We start from the raw sequence: 19,983 nt of genomic DNA on the forward strand, positions 1-19,983 counted from the left end.
GTGGCAACATAACTCCTCTATCAAGGAGAAGGTAGCAGAAAATAAGACATACAGGCCAGTTAATTAATATCAGTTGTGTGAAAATGTTGGAATCAATCATTAAGAAGGTTACAGTTAGACACTTCAAAAACATCAAGGTACTCTGGAAGAGTCAGTATGGTTTGTCAAAGTGACTTTTTAAAAGGGATTTTAATTCCCAGTGCCCAACTCAAAAGATTACATGAAATTTCATGTTAAGACTTTTTTAAAAACAGCACTGACCAAACATTACTTACTACTCAAGCAATATGCAAAACTCCAGAAAAGTATCCTATCTTAAATGTGTTCTTTATACATTTCCTTAAATAAGGAGAGCAAACCTCCACAAGATATTTGAGATGTGGCCTTAACAATACCCTGTATAACTGAAGTATAACCCCTTTTATGTTCAATTCCTCTTGTAATAAAGAGTAGCATTCCATTAGCTCTCTTAATTCCTCGCTGTATCTGTATTCTAACTTTTTGTACCTCATGAACTAGCATACATATCCCTCTTTACCTCCAAATCATTTTTACCAATTTATTGGAATTCTTCAAAGGAGTAAAATATGTTGTGGATAGAGTCATAGAGATGTGCACCATGGAAACAGACCCTTCGGTCCAACCTGTCCACGCTGACCAGATATCCCAACCCAATCTAGTCCCACCTGCCAGCACCCGGCCCATATCCTTCCAACTCATATACCCATCCAAATGCTCTTAAATGTTGCAGTTGTACCAGCTTCCACCACATCCGCTGGCAGCTCATTGCATACACGTACCACCCTCTGCATGAAAAAATTGCCCCTTAGGTCTCTTTTATATCTTTCCCCTCTCATCCTAAACCTATGCCCTCTAGTTCTGGACTCCCCAATCCCAGGGAAAAGACTTTCCTATCCATGCCCCTCATAATTTTGTCAACCTCAATAAGATCACCCCTCAGCCTCTGACGCTCCAGGGAAAACAGCCCCAGCCTGTTCAGCCTCTCCCTATAGCTCAAATCCTCCAACCCTGGCAACAGAGTTTTGATATACTATACTGGGATTTTCAGAAGGTATTTGACAAGGTGCTACATAAAAGGTTATTGTATAATGAAGAAGATCTTTGTGTCGAGAGGTCACATACTAGCATGGATAGAAGAGTGGCTGTTCGACTGGTCAAGACAAAGTTTGCATAAATAGGTCCTTATCTGATTTTCAGGTAGTGACGAGTGGAGTTCTGCAGAGGTCCACGCTGGGGCCTTTTTATAATTTATATGAATGACTCAAATGACGGGAGCAAAGACACAGTAGCTAAATATGCAGATGTCCAAAAGATAGCTCGGAACACAAGTAGTAAAGAGGACTTAAGGAGGGTTCGGACCAATATAGATAGATTGAAAGAGTAGGCAAAAATCTGCAAGATGGAGTATAATGTAGTGAAATGATTCACTTTAGCAGAAAGATGAAAAGGCAGAGCACTACTTAAAGGGAAACCTACTGAAATATCTGGAAGAGGGACGTGTATGCTACTTCATGAGGTACAAGTTAGTACAGATACAGCGAAGAATTAAGAGAGCTAATGGAATGCTATTCTTTATTACAAGAGGAATTGAATGTAAATGTTATGCATCATTTATACAGGGCATCGTTGAGGCCACATCTCAAATATCATGTGGAGATTTGGTCTCCTTATTTAAGAAAACGTACGATTTTTAAGGCGTTTCAGTGGCACTTTACGAGATTTATACCTGGAATAAGTGGATTGCAGAAGAGTGAGGAGGAACTTTATTGAAGTGTTTAAGATCCTGAATGGTCTTGACAGGTTGGCCATAGAAAAAATGTCTATTCTTGTGGGTGAGTTCAGAACTAATTTTAAAATTAGGCGGCACCCTCGTAAAACATAGATGTGGAGAAAAGTTTTCTAACATAGGGTTGTACATCTTTGGAACTGTCTGTGTCAGAACGTGGTGGATGTGGGGTCAATTGAATATTTATAAGATGGAGGTAGATAGATTCTCATTAAGCAAAGGAATCAAAGGTTGTCAGGAGTGGATGGGAATATGGAATTTAAAACAAACAAATCAGATCACATTGAAACATGGGGTAGGCTTAAGGGCAGCACAGTGGCACAGTGGTTAGCACTGCTGCCTCACAGCCCCAGAGACCCGGGTTCATTTCTCGTTTCAGCTGACTGACTGTGTGAAGTTTACACATTCTCCCTGTGTCTGCGTGGGTTTGCTCTGGTTTTCTCCCACAGTCCAAAAAAATGAGCAGGTTAGGTGAATTGGCCATGCTAAATTGCTTGTAGTGTTAGGCGTAGGGGAATGGGTCTGTGTGGGTTGCGCTTCGGCGGGTTGGTGTGGACTTGTTGGGCCGAAGGGCCTGTTTCCACACTGTAAGTAATCTAAATAGCCTACTTCTGATGCATATATTTATAGGCTGGCACATTATTTGAAACATTTTATTCAGCTTATTAAATTCAAGGAACATTTCTGTGAATAACTCATTCATACATCATCATTTAATGCTTTTATAAGTTCTAGTTTCTTATGAGCTAAGATGGTATGTACCTCTTCTCAGAGATGAAATACAAGGGCAGGCTCTCTGTGACATTATCAGCTCACCTTTGCAAGCATGAATACAGAAGTACAAAAATAAAAACAAACACAAAATATATGTTCCAATCCAAATTTACATTGGCTTATATCATATTCAAGAATTAACAAATTGTCTGCCTGCATTCTCTTTGTATCTATTTCAGATCTGTTTTTGCTCCTCCTAGTGCTTCTATGAGGTGTACTGCAAGTATCTGCAGATTGGCTGGCTGATGGAATGCTAAATTGATTTTCAATTAAGGAGATAAAAGATGACCTTTCGAGGTGATTGAGTACCTGTGGACTTAGAAGAGCTGGCTTCAAATTGCACCACTTCTGCCTGGGCTGCATAAGTCTGAGCTGACCAGTAGACAAAGAACAGCAAAAGTACTAGTGGAACTAGTGGTGGGGTTAAGAGCATAAGAACAATCAGCTTGAAGTTCTGCAAGTTTATATTCCAGGCAAACAGTCATTTCTCTGGACTGTCCCTTAGCAATCTTAGTAAGCTTTTTGAGAACACATTGCTGCAGTGTTTGGAGACTCATTTGAACTGGTATCAGAGCCATGATGGCAACAATCTGAGTTTTCATGGAGGCAACCAGATGTTGCGTGGCTTCTTCATGAGCGAGCCTAAAAACTGACACAGAGGAAGTTGCACCAGGGTTTATTCCAAAGGTGCAGTGATGGAGGTGCTGACCTAACAAATAAAGATTAGAAATGATAGACTCTGAGCTCTATGCAAAGACCAGTACCAAATGGATACTAGAACCTCTATACTCTAACAAGGAGTACTGGCTTTTCAACAGGGTTCCCGATACTTCCAAATATTTTGATATATCTACTTCTTCAGTAACCTGGCCCAACAATTACCTCATCTGATTACTCTGCAGCAGAGTTAAGATGTGGTTTGGTCCTCTCGCAAGTTGGCATCTACACTATTTTTTTCCCCAGCCTAGCTCTTGCGTAATTGTGACCTATAAGAATGTGGGAACGCACGTCCTCAAATGATGGTGAGAAGAGATTAAACTACTCTTTCAAAAAGGTACTGCGTAAGCAGTTGAAGGGAAGAGCTTAAGTACCAAAGGGAACAGCATCAACTGCCAAGGAGCTGGAACCAGCTAAACAGGGTGAATAGCCTCTTTCTATGCTGGAACCAACCTATAATCCATTAAAAAAAATTCGATTATGCTTTTCCCCATTTCCTCAAAGTGCATTGTGTTCCCCTCAGTTCAATAGGACTACTGTGTGTTAAGCAGTATTTGAAATGCATGAAATTATTTTGCTTCTGATGAAAGATAAAAATAATTATCAGCCATAGGTTTGGATTTTCCTAACATTTTGGGACAAACTAGGTCCTGAGCCAGTTCACTCAAACAATACATGCTGCTTGTTCTCTCATGTAATTTAGAAACTTTCAGGGATTCACTGGACAGTATTACTGCACAAATTATACATTACACTTCAGATGCAGCATCATTTTCTCCACAAATAAATTGAAATACAAGTAGCTGTCTCATGTTTGCTTTATTATGATGGCTTTCTAATTTATCTTACACTTAAAATCTTTGGGGTTCTTCAGTTGTTTGTTGTGATCCTTGTCGAGACATATAACTTTTTAAAAGGGATTTGAATTCCCAGTGCCCAACTCAAAAGATTACATGAAATTTCATGTTAAGACTTTTTTAAAAACAGCACTGACCAAACATTACTTACTACTCAAGCAATATGCAAAACTCCAGAAAAGTATCCTATCTTAAATTCCTAATATGACCAGAAACCCCAGCATCTGGAAGATTACAATACATTGTGCAGAATGGTGGTTTTTACTGGAACCAGTCTGAAGTTACATCTAGCTTCCAACAAGCTCATGGCTCTTTATTTTGCTGAGTCACAATGTTCAGCAAATCTCACTTCCCTCAGTCTTCTGAGATCACTGACAGGACCTCTAGTAAAAAGGCATGCCCCACTGACGACGACTTCTGGTCATGCCAAGGTCATCTTCCAGTCTTCTTAATTTTTCTTAAAAACTGGTTCTGCTTCTCCAAATTGTAATATATTCACATCTACATTGTGCCTATAGCTAACATTGAAAGGCCAGCACGGTGTCTCAGTCAGCACTGTTGCCTCACAGCACCAGGAACCTGGGTTCAATTCCAGCCTTGGGCGACTGCCTGTATGGAGTTTGCATGTTCTCCCTGTGTCTGCGGGAGTTTCCTCCCACGATCCAAAAATGTGCAGGTTAGGCGAATTGGCCATGCTAAATTGCCCATAGTGTTCACGGATGTGTAGGTTAGGTGAGTCTGGGGTAAATGTAAGGGAATGGGTCTGGGTGGGTTACTATCTGGAGAGTTGGTGTGAACTTGTTGGGCCAAAAGGCTTGTTTCCTCATTGTAGGGATTCTACGTTAGCCTTTTCCTTTGTTGCTCCCAGCTGCTGTATGTCTCTTTCTCCGTGATACACTCTGTCCAAGGTCTCTTGAGGAGCAAGATACCTACTTTCCTTTACGTTTAGTTGTGAAAGCTGGCAGTTGGGTTTCAATAGGTCCCAAATTCATCCAGGTGACCTATGCTCATTGGCAAGAAGAACTACTAGAGAGCAAAATAGGTTTGCAGATCCTCAGCCAGGCCAAACTTTTAAGTTTTTCATGAGCCCGTAGCTTATTCAAAACAAAAAGCAAGGGAATTCTGGTTAAAGAAATCTGGCTTGGTATTGAAGATGCAGGTGAACCTGTGCAATGAGTTCATCCAACTCCACCTTTCCTATCATAAGCAAACCCAGGTGTGGGTTGAGGCTGACAACTGAAGAATAGTCACTTAGGTTAACTATTAGAAAGCTGATGAGAATGAGAAGTCAGAATTCAACAATTGTTAGCATCTTTGTCAGAAATAAGCATACAGTGTTGGTACTTGTGCCTGAACACACACTGGTGAGCAAATACTTCATGCAATTGAGTCGGAGCAGGTGGCATCTACCTTTTCATACAGATTTAAACACTCAGTAAAAATAAATAAACTAGCAGTTACATTAAAGCACCAGTTAGAAAATTGAGACAAGTTCTTATCCTAAAGGTATTACCTCGTGGCTTGGCTACAGACCGGATTACCTTACCCTTAGTAACAAAGGAAATATTGCATTAAACAACAATTTGTCTTTACATAGCAGCTTTGATGCAGGTAATTGCCCCTCGTACTTCAGAGGTGTAAAGAAATAAGGGAAGCTCGACAAGGATGATTTTAGATGGGGATGACCAGTAGCCTGGTTAAAGAGTTTGTTTGTAAAGAGAGAGGTGGAAAAGCAGAAAGACCTGTAGGAATTCTAAGGCATGGGGCCTAGCCTGATAATGACATGGCTGCTAATAATGAATCAATGCAGAAACCTGGTGTGACAGAAATAGAAATGCTGTAGTTTTGTGTTTGCAGAATTTACAAAGATAAGGAAAGTTGAAAACATTGTGATTTAAAAAGGATGACCCATTTCAAATTTGAGGAGTTAAATCAATGTCAGCTAGTGGGTTGTCAACTGTGGTTTGCCATATTTATGGAAATTTGGTCAGGTGACATTTGAAAAGATGACAATGATGTAACATCATTTGCTGAGATGTTTAATCACATGATGTTAGATCATAGGATGTGTTCCCCTATTTGCAAATGTCAGCACATTTATCACCAACACCCAACTAAAATACTGAATTTTTTGTTTTGTACTGAGATAAATGAAATAATTTATACTCCAAAGGAAAGACAAAAAAAAATTCAAAGGCAAATACTATTTAAACAAAAATTACTTCTATGATGTTTCCATAGTATCAACTGCAATAAGAAATAGAAAATAAACTCCAATGATTTGACAAAACAATCATCAATAGAAATATCTTCCAATTAGGATTTTCATAAAATACATGTCAAGTTACAAAAATACTTTAAAAAACCTATTTCATTGGTTCACACAGCCCATTGCTGACACCTAATTTCAGAAGTGAGTCTTATTCCTCAAAGAGAAACACCAAACTCGTCACAGGCAATAATGCAATTGCATTATACAACAGCACATGTTACACGGCCATGCAAAATTGATTTTTGGTGTTTTTGAATGTATTTGTGTGTATTCAGTTGTGGATTATCTGTGGTCATCTTCATATATGTAGCACTGTACAGGGCAGATACCTGGTTAAAGTTCAGAAAGTCTCAAAGGATTAACGTGGATGAGATGACTTTTTTTTTCAGAAGTTCTGTTTAGCCTTCGACAAAGAATGATAAGGGGACCTCACAGAAATGGTGAAATAAACAGAAGGAAACACAAATCAATGATAAGAAAGTAGGAATCCAGCAGAGATCAATTGCAACAGAAGAGAAGAAACACATGCACCAGATTCAAACTGGTTGTGAGAATGAAGAACTATTTTAGAAACTTGGCTGTGGGAAAATATCTATGAAATTGCAGCAAGAAAGGGGCCAAGAGCAGTACTGCCAAATGCAGATTCAGGAGAAGAAGCAAATCCTCAAATGAGTGAAGTGTACCCATATACAGATGTTACCATCAAGTCAGGTCACTGTATGTTTAACATAAAGTTCACCGTTATTTAAATTTTTCAACTCCTCCCCATAAGGACAAGACTCTGAGCCCATAGAAAAATACATTACACAGTGATGCTCGGGAGCGCAGAACACATTCACATCAGTTTGTATTTTATATCACCACGCTGCAAATTATTGTTTTCAATAAATGACTGACCAGAGATTTTGAATGAGTTGTGATCATCATTTACTTAAAACATCATTTGAACATCTACAGATTGCTTTTTATTAAACATCAGAAGATGAGGGCATATCCAGTAGACCCTTTCCAGACATTCCGGGAGGGTTGGCAACTTTTAGGGCAGTGACAACAGAAATCATTAATGAGCATAACTTAGTGAGTCTTAGGATACTAGCATTAGAGATTTAAATGAACTGGTTTACAGAAGACCGATGAGAGAAGCCAGCCAAGATAACACTTGAACAGCGAATTCTGGAGGTGACAAAGACATGGATAAGAATTCCAGCAGCAGATGAAACAAAGGTGGATGGTATTACAGAAAATGCAAAGTTTCACGACTGGATAAATTTTGGGTTGGCAATTCAGTAAGAACAGGCTACTCTCTTTACTTCACATCGTGTTAATTTATTCCAGGCTAGCAATGTGTTATCCACCTGCAAAACAAAAGTCTGATGTCTGCTGTTTATTGTTATAAGTCTGTACATTCAAAGCCTCTACACTTTCACTATACACACGGGCCCCACCGTGATGTGCAGATGATTACAGGCTTGAAAGTGCACAAAAACAAGAGCATTTTGTAAAACCGTTTATTGTGAATGTTGACAGTATGCATCAACTCATTGTTTGTATAGTACAGAATAAATAGCAATCCATGCCCTTAGCCATTTCCAAATACACATAAAACCTCATAAAAGCTAATGTATGATAAATTGCAGTATAAATAAATTGTTCTCAAATCTTGGAGAAAATTTTAAACCACCTGATTTGGTTACCTCCCAGCTTTATATGTATACTTGCAAAGACAACATTTCTGCATAACGAATTGTACTGCTTACATGATTAGCTAACAATGACATCTTAGTATTGAATAGTATTGCATAACTTCATTGAATAGAATTACATTTTGCGTGGAAACCTATCTTAGAGAAAGTGTTTGTCAGAACTCTTACTGATAAAAATAAAACCTAATTCCCAGTAACTTTCATTCAGAAAACATGAGTCAGGGCACAACACTTAAAATTATGAAAACCCTGTAGATACTGAAAAACAGAGTTTCCATGTTCTCCCTGTTTTTTTTTATTAGAAATAAAACTAGGACTGTGATGTGCTCATATAATGTGCATACAGCATGTGCTAATTTTCCACCATTATAAATAAACAACAGCATGAATTCTGATGGCCTACACCAAACACAACTTCATTCACTGCTTTTATCCCACTATCAACTGACCCAAATCCTGTAGACAGGGTCATTAAAGTGTGGTTGCTTACGTTCCTGGTAGCACTAAAAAAAACTGACCACTCACCTGAAGTGATGGAATTTAGAGTAATAGCAAACTCTACATCAGTGGTGCAGCCCCTCACTGATTCATGGGAGGGTTAACAGACTTTGGCCAATAAATGCAAGGACTTGAAAGATTTTTTGAACAAATATATCATGTTTGGCAACAAATCCAAACTAAAACCCATCCCTTTTGTATCAATTGTTCTTTTATGTGTTTTAGTGTGGCCTACATAGCAAGCAGAGCACTTAGGTTATCTGACAGGATCTCTGCTGCTACTTAGAAAAAGTGTCTCTTTAAGTTAACACCAGTACAGAGTGGAGAATTGCATGCTTTCTCGATAGAAGTTCACAATTGCACTCATAAGGGGGCAGAAATACAAGCAGTGCATGAATATCCAGCTAAGTGCCCCAATTTCATCCCATAAGATAATGAAATTTCTGGGCTTGTGTGCAATATTACCCTGTCATATGTATAGAGCTTGCTATTACTCTACACATATGAAAGGGTAATATTGCACACAAGGGTGTGTTATTTTCTGCCAGAACTCTATTCTCCAAATATACAAGGTGTACTATCGTACAAGAACTCTATTCCTCATATTTACACAACTTATTTTCCCTCAAGATGAAAACTTACGAATATTGATAGCAACAGTACAATCTCAACCTTATTAAATATTCAGCCCTCATGACTGTAGGTTTAAGTGCGCAATTATTTTGCTGAACTAAATCTAGATTATCTAGCTTAGTTGGCACTTTGGCTTTGAGCTTACATCATCTAATCTATTGTATGATATGGTCTTGTAATAGTGTTTCAAATGCAAGATTCATATGACATCTTTTAGCCCACAAACAACAAGCTATATTGCAGTCTGTATTTTTATGCTATTTCATTTAAACTTAAAATGTTCATTAGTAATATGCTTAAACAATTTATAATTTTAAAATTACACTGTGGTCCGACAGTGAACAAAATGCCCAGGTTTAACATCTGGAGAAAGGAAGTTGGAACAGTAGGAAAATAGAAAAGTTATTAATCATATTTCTATTTTGTTACTCCATCACCTTAAAGTTAGAAGTTGGAAAAGTATGTTGCGGCTTGTGGAAATTGTTACTAACATAATGAAAATGGACTATCAACATTCAACTTTTACTATTTGACTTTAATACCATAGACATTTATGGATTAAAATGGTTGTAAAAAAATTGACAGACTTAATTGGCTGCTTTGATCACCTGACAAGCCCAGGCAACCCGTATGAAATATATAAAGCCAGCCATGTTGGAAATACAATTGTAATTGAGAGACACTGAAACTCAGCGAGGCATCATAAAATTCATATTTCTTGTTTTACACACACTTGCTGGATAACTGCACATACTGAGTGATAAAAAGTTGCCTACAGCTATCCAGCTTAACAATGACACAGAAATCAGAATCTGCAAAGGAACAGGTATATCAATAACAGCCTTTGAGCAACAAAACAGAATAAAAACAACATGCACTGGTAACTGCAAGGATATCAAAATTTGCTCTCCCTTTTCATCTCAGAAATTAGAGCCAATGAAAAGGTAACTTAGAAAAAACCCAAGTCACTAAGAAATCAAATCTGCAAACTGTGCCATTTCTAAGAGAACAGGACAATAGCTAAGCAGCCAGGACTCGGATTTCACTCTCAGCTCAAGGACATTAAACACTTATAACTGCAATTACCTTTATCTTTCTGTCTGCACAGACACCTCCCTTTTCTTTTTTAAGTTTATTACCTGTGTTTGTGTGTTTAATGCTGCATTTTCCTATTTTCCTTAGGTTTAATAGATGATAAACTCCACTCTCTTCCACTCAAGAAAACCTTGGAGTTGCCCCTCCTAACAAAGCTTAATTGAAATGTGACAGCTACATGCTTAAAAAGTGAGACAATCATCCTTCTTTATCTCTTAGTGACAATATAACCTTCATCAATTTCTGTAAAACAGAAAATGCCTTTTTTTTTAATGTGCAACCATCCCTCCTTCTGCCACATGAATTGAGAATTCTAAGACCAATTGCATCAACCTGCATAAATAATAATACAAAGTCTCTCAAGACATGAACTTGTAGACAGGAGTCTGTGGAGTCTTAAAATCCTTCATTTACTAAAGAAAACACAAAAAATCTCTTTGGTTTTATCTTAAAATAATTTATCAATTTCAATTCACTAGCCTTTTCTCTAACACAAAATAGTTACAATCATTCAGCAGGGAAAATATGTGATGATATTGTTGAGAATTCACTCTGAAACTTGAACCTGAAATTTTGTAATATTTAATTGCATTTTTGGATGTACTCTGATAGTTCAGTTCCTCATTGACAGCAGTTGCTACAATAATGAAATGTTGCTATTTATGATGGTTGATTGATATTCACTGCTCCCTTCTCTGTCAAAAATGTTTTGCGTCCTTCTGACATATGATTGCATGAAAACAACCATCTTTTGAGCATGAAACAAATCACTCTCCATATGCAAACCTATCAATACATGCTAAGTCGTTCATCATGGGGACAGAAATATAACTAGGACTCAGGTCATCTTCGCTTGACTTTTAATGCCAATGCACTCTCTGGAAGAATTATCAGATAGTGATTGGGGAAAACCCAAGCCAACATTTTCCTCCCTTATCCAGGTGTATTATGGCAAACTGTAGCATCTTCATTTCTCGCCAGTCTAGATTACCTAATTCAACACAGAACAGAGATCAACCATATCACTTGCTCGATCCATTCAGTTTTGCCTATAGAGCACAAACTCATGAACTATCATGAGAGGGGAAGAATCTGTAAATATATAAAAGTAGGATATAAACACTAAGCAGATCTACAATACATGAAGATACAGGATAAGGCTCATTTCATATTCAGATACTTATTTTCACAAAGCCTACATGGAACCTATTAATAGAAGGGTAAGCTGTATGTCTAATTTAGCCTCTCCACAGACAAATGCAGTCGATATGCAAGTAGCCTGTGGGTTGAGCTCATTTAGCTCATTTCCTAAATGTAACAACTTAGCTCCCGTTTCTATTGCCAGCCCAATTTGTATTCTGTACATCTTAGAGATCACAAAGGCATTATATTGCTATCAAGTATCAGTAACACCTATCCTTAAATTAGACACAGGCTGTCAGCATCATAAACACAAAGTGAATACAACTGAAACCCAAAAGAACTCTGTACAGCTTCAGAATTATAATATATAAAACTATACTATCACATGATTGACACAGAAACAACCAGAGCATGTAAAGGAGCAATAATGACTGTTCCATGTATCATCTTAGACTAATGCAGTTAAGCTTTTAAAATATTCTCCATTATAGAGGCCTGTGCAACCTGTAATCGAGCAGTGCAACAGTTAATCACATACAGTAGGATGATGTAAACCAAAGCCTGGGTTCCTTCCTGTAACCAAACCACTGCCCAATCTTTGTGTTAGCATAACTGCAAACTTCATAGAATTTCACATGTAGTACTGCTCACCAGACTCTCCAGCTTTAACGTTTATTGGCAAATTGGAGAATATACAGGGTTCTACAGAGGAGGAACTGTTCCATGTATAAGCAACTGTCACTCTATTTAAAAGAAAACTCAGCACTGGAGCACATTTCCAGCAGTGGGTTCTCTTCCCTTTGTGCTGGCTTATTGATAAATATCTGCATTGAAGTGTGTGGCCTTTAACTCACTGTGGAAAATCAGAATTGGAGGAGTAATGTGTCTCCATGGAAGGCCTGGAAGAACTTAAGATCTTAGTGGTTGGTTGCTTTCCTGTAACACAGGCGAGCTGGTCAGAGGAGTTTGGGAAGATTGCTGCTTATCTTGGCCCCACAAGAAAAATACCTTACTTCCTTTTTGAGGGCCTTCACTAAGCCTTGGACAAATTTCATTGGTCTGGCCAGGAAACTTTTAAAATCACCTCACAGTCCTAGGACCCTGATTACCATATTATAATGAAGCATGCAAACACCCAACATTAAAACACTTTAAAGTGTGAGATTAAAGCTCAAAAATGTGCTGCTCAATTTTAACTGATGTTCTGCCATAGTGCATGGAATTAAAATGCCCTTGAAATTTGATTAATATTTTAATGGGCTGTCATTTAAAATATCTCCCAAAATTTCCAGAATTACAAACAACACTTTTGCCAGACGATCAAGAATTTGACACCAAGCTTCAGACTAGGGAGTTAGGTTCTCTTTCTATTCACCTTGGTGCAACTCTATACAGCTCCTAAATTCAGGAAAACTTGAGACAAACTAGTTGAATTCCAGGAAACCTAAATGGATAAAAAAGCCTCAAGGTTAACAAAAACAGTTCATAACCCATGTTGAAAATCACCATCTTCAATATGTTAAAATCGCTGCATTTAATTCTATCATTGAGGACAGTAACTTTCTGGTGACAGCATTTGATTTTTTTTAAAATTAGATTTTTAAGAATTGTGTGATCACAATGTGAAAGTTGCAAGTGCTGGAATGAAACAAAGAGTTATTTTAATTTACTAGAGCTCTTCAGCAAGTGAAATTAATTTGTATTAGGATTGAAGGCTTTAATATACTAAGGTAAAGTTTTCAAATTTGCACCTTTTCTGATAATCCTCAACTGTTGTAAGTGCATATTAGCAATTTGTGCATATACAGCTCATCGACATTTCTGCATTCTGGTTCCCATTCAACCAATACTTCTTATCCTGCATCACAGGCTGTGACAAGGCTGGCTAGCAAGGCTCTACCTTTACAGTGAGAAATCAAAAAAGCTATCCTATAATGCTAGCCCATACCACTGCCACTGCCTATGAAAAGGAAAGTCTCATATCAAACTATTCACAGCCACATGGTACAAAGGCTGCTGGAATTCCATATTCACGTGCTCCTTTGATATTACGTGCATTATCATCAAAGAAAATGTGAGGTTGGATGTGGGCTAAAAGTGGACCTTTTGGACTCCCTGCCATAAAGAAAGCTTCATCTATCTTGAGTCCCCAGCTACGCAGAGTTTTAATGGCTCGGATACCCAGTTTGTTGCCACTTCTTGCCGTCACCAGATACGTGCAGATCGGATCATTCTCTGGACTAAACTTCTTCTTCATCTCTCCAAGAATCATAGCAAATTTCTTCATGGGCCCCTATTGATAGAACAATTAGATTATTAAATGAATAACAATGAGTTTTCAGAAAGTTTTTAAGGAATATAAGTTACAGATAAATGATATATGAAGATATTTTAAGGATATATGTTTGGGGTTAATGTAAACCTAAAATGAGCAACACCAATCATATATGGTAATTGACAAGACCATGCTTAGAAGACTATTATGTAAGTGTATTTAATTTTTCTCCATTCTTATTCTGAACTTGCTTACTCCCCCTCGGGTTCATAAGCTCGACCTGAAAGTTTGGACAATAATTAAGGGGGGGAGGGGTCAACAGTGAAAGTCATTGAATATTCGGCTTATTTATTTTAAGGTTGCATCTTGTCAATATATGAATGACGACAAGGTGGATAAGAAAATTCTGAACTATATCTGGGATCAGTTACTCTTTGTAAAATGACAGCATTGAGCTCTGTCTCCCCAAATATTTTCTCAACTCCATAGTCAGCCATGCACTGTCTCTTCAAAACCAAGCTATTAATCAGCCAGAATTTCCTCTGGTTGAGCATCTGGAAAACAAGACCATTTTATTTCACCTCTGCATAAAACTTCTCTATTCTTCAAATGGATTTCACCTTCCCCTCTGACTGCTGAAATGAACTGCACGAGTAGATCCTCAATTTTTTTAACTGGCGATGCAGATATGAGTTACAAAACTCACATGACAGCCACCATTGCTCCTTCTAAACTGAATGACACTTTAACAATTGGGAAAGTGCTCTGCAGGGAACAAAGTGGTTCCACACAATTAACATTTCCTTTAAGGTGTGCTCATATGCGGTCACATGCCAATTTTAAAGGAACCATACAACACAACAAGCTGGCTGTGTACAACTAGGAAAGCTCGTGAACCAATGCTGGTCACTATCGAACAGCTTAATTCTGCAATCTACTTCACTTTTATTATCTTTTATCACTGAAACCACACTCTGGTCACCTTCCAAATTTACATTTCAAATGCTCTCCTCGCCGGCCTCCTATCAAGCTCCACTGTCAAAAATTCCATTTTGTCAATATTTCTGGACTCTGATTCCCATTATATCAACACTTCTGACCCTGCATGAGCTTCTTATCCCCCAGTGCCTCTTCATCAAAATCTAATCTCACCTATAAATCTCTCCAGCGTTTTTCTTCCTTGCCTTGATATATGTTCCAATTTTGTCCCACAGTCGGCCCAGAAGGAAAAACCAGTAAAACTGGTGAATGAAATACTGTTCAGACTCATCATGTATACCTAAAAATGGGTCTCCAGTAAAACCAGTATGTCCATTTGCAAATATTATTGATTTTTAAGACTTTTTTTTTCCTTCTGAGAAACTATTTTCCCCTCAGATTCTGGCCACCATTTCTTTTTTTCAAATTCGCCATCCTCATTTATGAAAGATCTTCAAGCTATTGAGGTCTCAAGCTTACATAACTCCCTTTCCTAAACTCATTTTCCTTGTTTCATCTCTCCTGCCAAGGCAGCACCTTGGAACATTTTAGTAACATTCAAAGTAATATCTGTACTTATACGTATCATTGCAATTATTACTGAGATCTGTTAATGTCATCATTTCAGGGGTAGGCTAGAGTACTTTGTAAGTAAATGGTTAAGAGGATTTTAAATTACTAGCTATTTAAATTAGTAGCCAGCAGAAATTTTCAGTTTTATGGGTAAAGCGCCCAGGTTTGGATCTTCGTTTCCGTCTTATTAGCTACTATCACTTGTATAGGTGGGGTACAAGTAGCCTGTAAATGTGCCACCTTCAATCACCTTGCTTTTATTACAGTGGAGATTTAAAAAAAAGATCAGCTAAGTTTACTCTCCATTGAATAACAACTACCTGATAGTATAATTCTACATGAAGTAGGAACAGCACAGACTTTGACACACTCCACAGTTGTTTAGTCTACCACTATTTTCTGTCAATATTCACTCATGAAGAATGATCACTTGAAATAAGGGTAAATGCCAGGGAGAATGTTCCAAAGGACAGAGATGAGGAAGCTGAAAGTTGTGTTCTAATCATTATGAACTGGCCAATTCAGAAAAAAGGAGAAAGTGAGGTCTGCAGATGCTGGAGATCAGAGCTGGAAATGTGTTGCTGGAAAAGCGCAGCAGGTCAGGCAGCATCCAGGGAACAGGAGAATCGACGTTTCGGGCATAAGAAGGGCTTATGCCCGAAACGTCAATTCTCCTGTTCCCTGGATGCTGCCTGACCTGCTGCGCTTTTCCAGCAACACATTTCCAATTCAGAAAAAAGGCCAATCGCCTGAAACATTAATTTTGTTTTTCTGCTGCTTCTAAGTGTTTCCTACACTTTCTGCTTATATTTCAAGTTTCCAGCATCCACAGTTTTTTGCTTTTACATTCCTGGTCAACTGTTTCCATTCCCTTAAGTATATGATATATCTGAAATAGATCATTTTTTAGCGGTCATAGAGATGTACAGCACGGAAACAGACCTTTCGGTCCACCCCGTCCATGCCAACCAGATATCCCAAACCAATATAGTCCCATCTGCCAGCACTTGGCCCATATCCCTCCAAACCCTTCCTATTTATATACCCATCCAAATGCCTTTTAAATGTTGCAATTGTACCAGCCTCCACCACTTCGTCTGGCAGTTCATTCCATATACATACCACCCTCTGTGTGAAAAGGTTGCCCCTTAGGTCCCTTTTATATCTTTCCCCTCTCATTCTAAACCTATGCCCTCTAGTTCTGGACTCCCCCCACCCGAGGAAAAGACTTTGTCTATTTATCCTATCCATGCCCCTCCTAATTTTGTAAGCCCCTATAAAGTCACCCCTCAGCCTCCGACGCTCCAGGGAAAATAGCCCCAGCCTGTTCAAAAACTGCATGTATTCATGTAGAACTCTGAGCTCAAAAACTGCATGAATTTATGTAAAACTCCGTCATCTCACTTTTTAGATTAGAATCAATCTAAACATCATGGCATAGACACAGAACACAGGGGGCCAACACCTTCAACATATTGTCCGAAAGCTAGTGTGCTTCCAATTAAACCTGTTGGACTATAACCTGGTGCTGTGTGATTTTTAAATTACTAAAGTTAGCCCAAACTTCTTTTGGGTGAAGTAGGTGGAGGTTCAGCAAAAATATGGAATATATATAGTGGACCTGATTTATACTAATTGATCCTTTAAGACAGGAGCATTTCAGTCCACAATATTTCCCTGACAACTCAATGATGCTGGAAATGCAAAACAAAATTTACAGATTTGTTAAAATGAATATAAAGAAAAAAATGATTAGGATTGATTAAATACTGTACACAACAAACTAACAATGCAAGATGGGAGTCAGTTCTTGTTTTATGTTCATGTGACCAGATTGGCTGCTCCACTCATTGCCTACCTGACTGTGGGATGTTGATTTGCCTCATTCCTGATGAAGGGCTTTTGCCAGAAACGTGGATTTTCCTGCTCCTCGGATGCTGCCTGACCTGCTGTGCTTTTCCAGCACCACTCTAATCTAGACTGTTGATTTGCATCACTGCTCACTCTCCTTTTTGTCACCAGTGAAACAGTGAAAAAAAATTGGTCAGTGCATTGAATATAGGAGTTGGGAGGTCATGTTGGGCTGTACAAGACATTGATTAAATCACTTTTGGAACATGGTATCCAATTCTAATCTCCCTGCTATAGGAAAGATATTGTGAAACTTGAAACAGTTCAGAAAGGATTTAAAAGGATGTTGCCAGGCTTGGATGGTTTGACCTACAGGAAGAAGTTGAATAGGCTGGGATATTTTCCCTGGAGTGTCAGAGGCTGAGGGTTGACTTTATAGAGGTTTATAAAATCATGAGGGACATGGATAGGGTAAATAGACAAAGTATTTTTCCCGGCGTGGCTGGGAACTAGAGGGCATAGGTTTAAGCAGAGAGGGAAAAGATTTAAAAGGGACCTAAGGGTCAACTTTTTGACACAGAGGGTGGTACATGTATGGAATGATCTGCCACAGGAAATGGTGGAGGCTGGTACAATTACAACATTTAAAAGGCAACTACGTGGATATATGAATAGGAAGGGTCTAGAGGGACATAGGCCAAGTGCTGGCAAATGGGACCAGATTTGTTTAGGATATCTGATCTGATCGGCATGGACAAATTGGACTGATGGGACTGTTTCTGTGCTATATATCTCCATGACACTACGACTAAATACTTTATGAAGCAGGGCTATTCTGAAATAGCATAAAACAAGTGAAGAGAGTCCATGTGCAATTGTTGTAGAATGACCTGTCCTACTGTGCCCTCCCTCAACACGCTATGCAGAACTGCACACCTCCACTCAAGAACAGCCCAGTTAGCATATCTGAAATTAGACACCAGGACAATACACAAAAGAACTCCAAGATAAGACATAAACCTCTTGCAGAAAGGTTATGATTTGTACCAGCTACTACCACTGATGTAATAGGCAGGTCTCCCAAATGCACAGCTCCATTCCCTCCTGAAGAACTGCAGCCGTTAAGTTAGCCTGTTAACATCAGCTATTTGAATGCAGCAAAGGTGCTGCAGGATGATATAGAAGGTGAAAATCAGAAGAGAGTTGGTTAAGCACTGAAGTAAAATTTAGAATACCATGTAACAATTTCTGATCAAATAATCAAACCTTACCTCTCCAATAGGAACATGCTCCATGTCCTTCTCGTACTTGATTACCTCATCCAGACCTTTTTCATGGAATACAGTATCAGTCTCATCTGAGAACAACACTGAATCCCCATCGAATGCCACTTTAAGGTGACTTTCTTTTATCTGACTCTTTTGCTGTATTACTAGAGCTGCAGGAATATCTTTGGAGAGAACAGAAAACTTGTGCTTTAATTCATATTGATATGTTTCTTACATTCCAGACATTTCAAAAGTACTTCACTTCACTACTTGGAAATGTCCAGTGATTCTGAGAAGCTCCCTGTCATGTAAGCCTGTTTTTTTCCTTTTTGCTTATATTTGTAAGGCTGTGTAATTACATTTGGACTCCATGATTTAGAAACTGAATGAAAATGTTACAATTAGCTAGGCATTCCTAATTTTTCAGCAACAATTGTTCAGAAAAATAACAAATAACAGGGAGAATATGCGTGTGGAATGAATGCACTCTAGCATTTCACCGAGATACATTTCATGTATGCTGCAGCAACTATTCTGCATGCCCCTTATTCTTTCCACAAACACAAGAGGTTTTTTCTCCCAAGTCCTTGTTCTCTTCATCTCCTTCTCTGGTTGTGCTTCAAAAGCATTGCAATTTCCTCAATTGCATCCTGCGTCCTTCTATGCAATTCCTGCTCCAAATACTTTATCACCCAAGAAATTCCTTTCAAAAACCACTAATCTCACAGATTCCATGGCAGATATTTAAGATGGAAAGCCTGGAGGGATCCTCTTTCTCTGTGTAATTTCCATGCTCCACAAATTAAGAAACTTACCTTTCTTTAGTGCATTGCACACTGATGTTTCACATGCTGAAAGGAATAGCTTCACATCTTCTGAATGTAGGTACTTTGCAGGATCTTTTCCACCTAGAAAGCAAAATTTGCTAATCTCCAAACCTGGAAATACAAGATGTAGATTTTTATTAGTACTCTGAGCTAATAGCAAACTGCATTTCCAGATGGGATGTTATGGCTTTCTACTAAATTTTCTACCTGTTCCATCAGCTGTGGTTAAGTTGATAACACTTTTACCTGTAACACGTGGTTGCAAGTTTATGTTCCACTACCAATAGAACATAGAACATAGAAGAATACAGCGCAGTACAGGCCCTTGGGCCCTCGATGTTGCGCCGATCCAAGCCCACCTAAACTACACTAACCCACTATCCTCCATATACCTATCCAATGCCCTCTTAAATGCCCATAAAGAGGGAGAGTCCACCACTGTTACTGGCAGGGCATTCCATGAACTAACGACTCGCTGAGTGAAGAACATACCCCTAACATCAGTCCTATATCTACCCCCCCATCTGTTTTTTTTTGTGCCAAAACGTGGCGAGCTGTCTCACAGACTCGTCAAGGAACAGCCTGACATAGTCATACTCACAGAGTAACCCCTTACAGATAATGGCCAGACACCACCATCACCATCCCTAGATAGACAGTGTGATGATGGAAAAGCACAACAGGTCAGGCAGCATCCAAGGAGCAGGAGAAT

General features: G+C 38.6%; 1 protein-coding gene across 5 annotated transcripts in view; it reads right to left on the minus strand.

Annotated features, from left to right (window-relative positions):
• Positions 1–9,161: 9,161 nt before the first annotated feature.
• LOC122557851 (cytosolic 5'-nucleotidase 1A) overlaps positions 9,162–19,983 on the minus strand; it is a 66,591-nt gene continuing 55,769 nt past the window's right edge. For 3 of the 5 annotated variants that reach the window (XM_043705970.1, XM_043705973.1, XM_043705971.1), the window contains exons 5-7: positions 19,260–19,382; positions 18,448–18,626; positions 9,164–13,792 (exon numbers count right to left, since the gene is read on the minus strand). In XM_043705970.1, the coding sequence (XP_043561905.1) occupies positions 13,487–13,792; positions 18,448–18,626; positions 19,260–19,382 (608 nt within the window). In that variant the 3' untranslated portion in view covers positions 9,164–13,486. Of the gene's footprint in view, positions 13,793–18,447; positions 18,627–19,259; positions 19,383–19,983 lie in introns of all 5 variants that reach the window. The other 2 variants (XM_043705972.1, XM_043705969.1) reach the window with 2 other exon arrangements.

The sequence above is a fragment of the Chiloscyllium plagiosum genome, chromosome 16 (genome assembly GCF_004010195.1).
Source record: "Chiloscyllium plagiosum isolate BGI_BamShark_2017 chromosome 16, ASM401019v2, whole genome shotgun sequence".
Taxonomy (NCBI): domain Eukaryota; kingdom Metazoa; phylum Chordata; class Chondrichthyes; order Orectolobiformes; family Hemiscylliidae; genus Chiloscyllium; species Chiloscyllium plagiosum.